This window comes from Eschrichtius robustus, chromosome 18 (assembly GCF_028021215.1).
Source record: "Eschrichtius robustus isolate mEscRob2 chromosome 18, mEscRob2.pri, whole genome shotgun sequence".
In the NCBI taxonomy this organism is placed as follows: Eukaryota; Metazoa; Chordata; class Mammalia; order Artiodactyla; family Eschrichtiidae; genus Eschrichtius; species Eschrichtius robustus.
This window is the reverse complement of record NC_090841.1, coordinates 12,305,072-12,313,267: the sequence shown is the minus strand read 5'-3', so window position 1 is coordinate 12,313,267 and position 8,196 is coordinate 12,305,072. Positions and strand designations below refer to the sequence as shown.

Here is an 8,196-nt window from a genome sequence, read left to right as displayed (position 1 = left end):
GGCCACCTGCGGCTTTGGGTGTCAGGGCAGTGGGAAGAGGGAGGGCCCCTGAATATTCCTGCCAAATTTGCCCAGGGGTCTGGGCTTCATCTATTTATCTATACATTTGACAAAGCTACATTTACTGACAATCTACTCTGAATCCAGCACTGCCCTAAGGATCCAAGATAAAAGAGTTCCATTGCCAAGAAGTTCACAGTCACAACGGAGGAGAGGCTAGTGAGCTATGACAATACACTGCTCTGCAGTGACAGGGACATGCCAGGTGTAGGAAGCTAACCCAGGGGCCAGGGAAGACCTCATAGAGGAGGGGACACTTGAGCTGCGACTATGACAATAAGTAGAAGTGTGATGATGTTGTAATTCACTTTAAAATACCCAGTATAGGCAATGTGATAGTATGTATTAATGTTCTCTGCACGCTAGGGGCCAGTTTCCCGGATCAGAAATTTACGCTCCAGATCATTTAAATAGTAGAGTCTCAACGTGAAGTCAAGGATCAGAGCTCCAGCTTCCTTATCCCAAAGGAGACCAGAAGCTTTATTAGTTAGGATAGTGAATGTTAAGACTGACTTTTCAGTGGGGAAATTACTGACTCCTTAATTAGCATCGCTGATGAAATTAATGGTATTTCATGGATGTGAATTCAATCTACACTGGCTACAGTACTTTAGAGACCTCTCCTACTGCTCCATAGCCAGGGTATAAGAATCGACCGAGGTCTTTAGCCTGTACTCTTGGGGTGGTACCCAAGGCTTGATTCCTAAATGATTGGGTTGGAGGAGTCTGGTTGCTAATGGCATTACAAGACTAATGGGATCCCGCTTCCAGATGACCAGTGCATCTGCTTCCAGTGTATCTTCCACGTACAATGATTGTCAGATCACCGAAAAAGGCGCTGGACTTCCCAAGCTCACAGAAGACTTCTGTGAATGGTCTCATGCTTGCTTGCTTGCTTGCTAAAACGTGTTTGCTGAAGATGTGTTTCTACAATGTGGCAGAAATTGATCCTGAACATTGTTTTCATTATAACATAGTGAAGATGTGGGGCTTGGGGACTACCTTTACCTGCCAAAAAGCCTGTGAATGAGCAAATTGGTTTAGGCCAATTTGCAGCAAGGAGTGCCACCAGGTGGTGCAGATAAAGAGGAGCTCTCTGGGCAGGGAACACACTAAGAACCAAGGCACAGGGTAGATCTCAGCCACTGGTAGTAGGTGGGTTTGCCTGAGGTGCAGGGTGTCAAAGGGAGGGGTAGATGAGACTGCTTCCCTCCTGAAGGACTTCTGTGCTCTCCTGAGTCTGGGCTTCATCCCTTACATTAATGTTGTCAACAATGTGCCCAGGGGTGACCCACATCAGAATCACCTGGGTGGATGGGGCCCTAGATTCTGCTCATCGAAATAAGCTCCCCAGGTGATTTTTCACCCACCAGAGTTTAGGAACACAAGGAAGCCATGGCAGGGTGCTGGGCAGTGGGATGACTGGGCTGGTGGTGTAGCCAGACCCTCAGGCAGCAGTCTCGTGGAGTACAGTGGGAGGGTTCTGATGTGAGGCCCAGATTCTGGTCAAGAGGTCTTGGTGACAGTCCAGGCAGTGGTTCTGGAAGTGGGGCAGTCGGTTTAAAGAGGCCTTGAGGTAATGACCAGCCTGAGGAGTGATGGATGGGCTGTGAGAAGGGCTGGGTTGAGGGAGCCAGCCGGGCTGAGGATGACTGACAGTCGTCTGGTCTGGGGCCAGGATGGAGAGTGCCAGCAGCAAGGCTTTCTCAGGCTACTATATGGTTGTGTCCCTTTTGTCCCGAGAATGCAGATGGAAGCTTACCTGTGGTTCTGTTGCTCCCTGGGCCTGTCCGGAGCCCCCTCAGCCCGGCTCCTGCTACCTGCCTGCTCTGGTCAGCAGCTCCTCCACTCCCGCCTGCGTCGTGCCTGGTCAACGATAAATTCTAGAAAGCGTGGTTCAAATGAAAATAGCACGATTTGCTAACTTTCATGTAATGGGCTGTTACACCCTTCACCTGCATTTAGTTTCTTTTAAATGAAACAAAAATAACCCCAAAAGTGGACTATGCAGAAGAAATAACAAGAGCTGTTTCCCTCTGGTCACTGGTGCCCCAAATCCCTGCCAGATGGTCAAGCAGAGAAGCTCATGTTTCAGCAAATTACAGAACCTCACTAGGACTCTATTTCATGTTCTTAGATGCTCTAGGCCTTTATATGAGGTGATGTTGATTTCTTAAACTTGTATGACAACATAATGAATGCACATAAGTGAAGTGTCCAATGAAATGTGAAAAAATCGGTGAATTCTTTGCATATTTTATTTTTCTTTTTTTGATTTCCAACTCACACACATCTGGCATATTTTACATCTTTGCAATAAAACATGGTTACAATAGCTTAAGGAATTTATATATCCAAAATATTTCACCATGATCTCAAGATGAAATGAACTTGTCTTCCAGATGTTCATTATCCTCCCAATTCTAAGCTACAAACTCAAGATATTGCTTACAGCCTGGTGATGAATAAATTAATCATTACGCCGATTCCCCAGAATTTCAGAATCTCATAAATACAAACAACAATGAAGAAGGAATTCAGTGCTAAAACTTACTAGTACAAGGTGGATAACAAATAAGTAATCACATCAATAAATAATGATATGTTTCTGGTGCAAAGTGCCAATACAAAGAACCCATTATCTTGTTTTATCTTTTTAAATAAATGACTGCAAGTGAGTGTAAATTCTGAGAAAATTACATTCCTGTAACATGCCTCATAGCCCTACCGACACAATATGTACATATCTATGACGATACAGTCACCAAATATACAAAGAAGAAACATGAATAAAGTGTATATACCCCTGGGTGTATAACTTGATCAGTACAATGTATGGAAAATCATTTGATAGCCATCATTTTATATCATAAAAGATGAAGTGCCTTAGGCTAAGAATGTGGCTTTAGGTGAAAATTTCACAAGAACCTAAAAGAATAACGTCAGTTATTGTTATAATAAAGTCTGACTTATTATTAAAGAAACTAAGCTATTCAAGAACCAAAGGGGGGGGGGGGGCGGGAAACAGCAAAAAAGTTAGCATCAGATTCTCCTCCCCTAATGTACACACGCTAAGCCAGCAGGATGATTCTGGAAGAGTTGTCCAGGAGTTGGGAAGTCATTACTATGGAACTAATGATCGGGACTCCTATTTATACAATAAAACCAGGACCTCATCCCTAAGCCCCCTTTCTGCTGTGTCTTCAAATTATGAAGGTTAGGGCTGAATTTTCTTTGTATCAAGTACCAAAATGGCAAATAATGGCTTAGTATTCAAATGCTTTATGAGCAAATTTCACTTAGAAGGGATGAATTTAGATTTAAAAGTGCAAAACTACGTATTTTGGTGAAAATGTCAAAAATTACTGACTGAGCCCAAATTCAATCCTTTCATACAAGCTGTGTCCTTGGACAGATCTTACTATTTCCTAGTGTCAATGCACCTGTTCCATCAAGACTTCAGGATTAAAGAACATGCACGTTGTAACTCCACAATAAAATTAAGAAATGTTTTGTTCTTTATACAAGGTTTTACTTTTACAAAAGTATCCCTTTAAATAAGATGCATCTGATGTACAAAGTATCAAACGTGTTTTTTTTTTTTTTTTTCTCAGCTTGAAAAGAGGCTGGAAATGGGATGCAGGTTAGGTTCGAAGCTTAAACTTTGTAACAACTGGACACAAGGTTCCTCAGAATTGTCAAAAGTCTCTTGTGACACGTCCTACTACCTTTTCTCAATAAACAACAAGATATGAAATAATTACCAAAACATCTCCTAATTCATATAATTTACATGATATAAGCTTGCTTGGTAGCAGCTGGTGTTCAGGAGTGAAAAAACACACAAAGTAAAATGGCTGCTGACTGCAATGGACAGCTATTGCTGGGTGTGACGGAATGTACACAACGGAGGTCGATGTAGACGGGTTTTTTCCACCAGAGATATTGCCTTTCCATGCAGCACTTGTGCTCTCAGCTTTAACTTGGCTTTTGGTTCTCCATTTGTCTTCAGTATCTGTTCTGATGCTCATAATGCCACCGATTAAAATCTATATTAAAAGCTACAATGCTACCAGAAGCCATGCCAGTGATCAGAGTCCTGGAAAAGCAGAGGCGGTAGTTAAGAGAGACACAAAGTCACTGATGTGGTTCTACTTTACACTAAACAATAGCACGATCTCAAAGTTCACCAGGTTTTAGTCTTGCGTGCCCTCTGAGTAGGCATCCTCACTGTATGTTTATCTGTCAAGCTGTAACTTATGTGCATATGCTACTGTTCCAACATACCGAGGACATCATAAAACAACAATAATCATTGAAATTAAGGATGAGATTGAAAAAGAAATAGAAATTTGGTTAGTATCTTTCCTTGCTCCTCCTGGGAGACCACTAAGACAACTACAGACTTGCCTATGCTCTCTCATCTACTCTCTCCCCCATACCGAGTGAAGGATAAAGATCTTACAACAGCTTTCCTGCCTTCTGCACCCCTTGAGAAGAGCTAATCACTTGCTTCTTCTGTTCCTCTGCTCCTGCTTCCCTCATATACATTTATTATGATTATTTGAGCTCTTTGGGGTCAGTGATCTTGTTTTGTATCCTCAGGACTGTGCACAGTGCTTAATCTATGATGGTGGCAGCAAATGTTTGCAACATGAATACATGAATGAATAAGACTATCCGGGAGAATATTTAAACTACTTAAGAACACAAATCATTTCAAATACTTTAGAAACACCCATGTATATAAAATAATTACATGGTAAACCATTCCCATTTATGAATACGGACTACAGCATTTTGGAACACTCTAATAATAATCTGCTTAAATTTTCTTTAAAACAGGTTGGGCTGCAGATCAAATACCCCCTCCCCAAAGTAACTTAAATTCCATTGCTTTTCTTGAGGACTTCAGTACTGTTTTACTATAGTGTGAAGATGCTTTGTTAAATTTATCATATAAGCCTTAACATTCATACTGTTTTAAAACCAATACTCTTATAAAGAATACACATAGTTGAAATAAGTCGGTTAATAAGCTTTTCTTATTTCTGTTAAATATATAGCAAAAAATGAGAAATTACCATATTAAGATTATAGAGTTTTAATTTATTTTTTAAATTTAGAAATTTAGACTTTATATTCCAATTATTCTTTTCACTTTATAATAAACCCAAAGGCAAACTTTAGGAAATAACAAAATCTTGTTGCAAATTGAGGAACAATAGAAAATCATATTACTTTGTTAACATTCCTGTCAATTCTTTCCAAGAAAAGATTATAGTGTCTTAGGGAAATACATAAAATACCACAAAATAACATAAATGGCAGATATGTGAATAAGAAAATCGGGGAGGGGTGTGTTGGAGATTGTTTCAAGTAATAAGTGCCTCGTATTTTTAAAACAGAGGCCAGCTGTAGTCTGTACTTTGCATTTGGCTGCATTTAGCTAGATGTATGCCTCAAGCCAAAACTCTGCTAAAAAATATGTGTTTCTTTCACATAATGTAAGCCAGGCAGGCCTGTCTGAGACCAGGTAAGGATGTGAGAACAGAGAAGTTGGTGGGGATAATTCTACATTTTGGGCAGTGTCTAGATGCGCCTGTTTTTTTTCAGACCCATTTCTTTCTTTTTTTCCCCCTTATTCTCTTCCTCTGTTTCCTTCTTACCAGAATCCTTTCTTACAGTACTTACTCCTCTCCTCAATTTACCCTTTTCTGCACTAGTCTTTCTTCCATCTGGATGCTGGAATCTTCTTCACGGCAGGTTTCACCCTCGGTAAAATGTTAAGAACTTTCAATGACAGTTCTTGAGTGATCACATTTCTCCCCAGCATGGCTCACCTCTGGTCATGGGATAAGTCCATTGCTCTAATGCCAGCATCACATCCGGGGTAAATGTACAGCTGCTTGAAGTCACAGGCCTGCCAAACCTCCACCACACCGTTGTCCCCTCCGGTCACCAGGTTCTGGCCATCGCTACTCAGGAGAATGGCCTTTGGACAAGGCAGAAAAGCAACCATTTCTCTCGGTGTTTCCCAAAAGATCAGTGGGCACTACTGAAAGGCACTTAATACAAGTCCCTTGTCATTATTTTCTACGTTTAGCCACTTGTCCAAGTTTTCTCAAGTCCAATCCATAGACTTTCCAATGTGGAATTCATCAAAGTTCTTACATAAACAAAGGATCTTATTAAAACCAATTTAGGTTACAAAATAACAGAAGTCCCAAAGAGAATATTATCAGTCTAATCCAGAAAGAACTTGAGAATTAAGTAACATGATGTTTTGTTAAGTTCTGAATACTAGCTATGTCAAGACTTTTAGAACAAATGGCAGAAGCATATTTAAAAGCTGTTTTTAATAATGATAAACCAGCAATTATAATTCATTTGCGAGTGATGGGCAATTTGGTATGTAAGTTTGGTCTAGGGTTCAGAAGATAAGATTCTTTGACAATAAACTCACTTTTAATGTCAGGGGAGTGCAAAGCGGGAACAACTGTTTGTAAGAGATTAGGAAAAATCTCCTTAAGGGTCTAACCTCTAATCAGACTACAGCCATCACCTCCAAAGTCTAATTCACTGAGTTAACTACTTGGGATTAAATGAATTTTGGGTTTGTTCAAAGCATCAATCAACATGAATTTATGTGCTTTTACAAACCAACACACATTTACCTGGATACCAGAGAAATTCTATTATGAGTCATATAATGTAAAATAGTCAATCTTTAACCTCTTGGCTAGGTCCCCAGTTAGCATGGAACATGCAGATTTACCCTTGTCGAATCGTTGATCTCCATTTGAGCCAAAAGTTTCCCATTGATGCTGAAATTGCTGAATCGCCCTCGTTCATAGTAGATGATACAGTGGCCTTCACTGGAGACAGAAATCAAGCGTGGGAACAAGCAGTTTTCTGGTCCTTCGAGGGCTCTTAGCAAATCTCCGGTGATTGTGTGGACGAGGCAAGGGCCCTCTGCAGAGCAGGGAACAGCAAGGCCAGAGTCATTGGTGACGACCAGTCACGTTATTAGCTCCCACACACCTGCCAACTGTACCTGAATAATACACTCAGAGTTGTTGAAAGAATGTAGAAAAGAAAAGAACTATGGTGGCAAGAGCCAAGCACTGATGTTAGATTTCAACAGAACAAGTACAGAGAACTGTTACATAACACACACGTGTCTTCCAAACTTTTTATCTAGGTCAGTAGTTGTTCTTTTCCTTCATGAGATAATATTCATTAAAAAAGGATACAGTTCATACATTACATGAGAATAAAAGACTGTATGTCGAAGTCTTCTCCTAATATGTGTTTAGAAATTTTTCTTTAGAAAGTTCAGGAGAATTATCAAAACAATCACTAATTTTCTTTAGTATCATCAAAATTTTAATTGTACCACATAAATACAATACTATCAAATAATAAGTTTTACCTTTCTATCGTCTATATATAAAATGTAAAAGGCAAAATTAAGAAAAGGCATCAAGTAATTCAGACTGTAGGAACACTTTTTCTTTTTTAAATAAATGAAGAGTGAGGTGAGAATGTAAAAGTAGTATGGGGAGTGACTTATTTTTTCTCAGGTAGAAATTTTAAGATAAAACATTCAGTAGTCAAGTTCATACAAATAATTGGTTAATGTAGTTTGGTATTACCTGTCCCCCACGATCCCCAGAAAAACTCCATAAAACCATGCATGAATTACATTCTTATTTTTCAAACAATTGATTTCAGTAGATACACATTTTACAAAACAAGTGACATTATAAGGCTATACCTAAATGTTTTCCTGATTACTAAAGTAATAGATGTGCATTCCAGAAAATACAAAGAGTTAGAGAAAAAAAAATAGCAATCACTTCTAGTATCAACCATCATCTATAGGAAATTAATGTTTTTCCCTATGCATACTGCGTCTCTTGTATTCCTTCCCTTTCCTTTTTTTCTTTTTTTTTCTTTACAGAATAGAATGATATTACATGTTATTTCTAAAACAGACATTAAAAGACATTTATTGAAAATATCCTATCTGTCCCTCCCTGGGTTATTTATTCTTAAATACAAAAACACAGTGTCCCTACCTTTAGGCATTATACCCATTATCTATAAAGCAGCCAGAATAAGCTCCTAAAA

General features: G+C 39.3%; 1 protein-coding gene across 3 annotated transcripts in view; it reads right to left on the bottom strand.

Moving 5' to 3' along the window:
* Nucleotides 1-2,422: 2,422 nt before the first annotated feature.
* NBEA (neurobeachin) overlaps nucleotides 2,423-8,196 on the bottom strand; it is a 607,091-nt gene continuing 601,317 nt past the window's right edge. For all 3 annotated transcript variants that reach the window (XM_068526405.1, XM_068526406.1, XM_068526407.1), the window contains 3 exons: nucleotides 6,839-7,035; nucleotides 5,904-6,055; nucleotides 2,423-4,159 (listed from right to left, as the gene is read on the bottom strand). In XM_068526405.1, coding sequence (XP_068382506.1) covers nucleotides 4,069-4,159; nucleotides 5,904-6,055; nucleotides 6,839-7,035 — 440 coding nt within the window. In that variant the 3' untranslated portion in view covers nucleotides 2,423-4,068. The remainder of the gene's footprint in view (nucleotides 4,160-5,903; nucleotides 6,056-6,838; nucleotides 7,036-8,196) is intronic.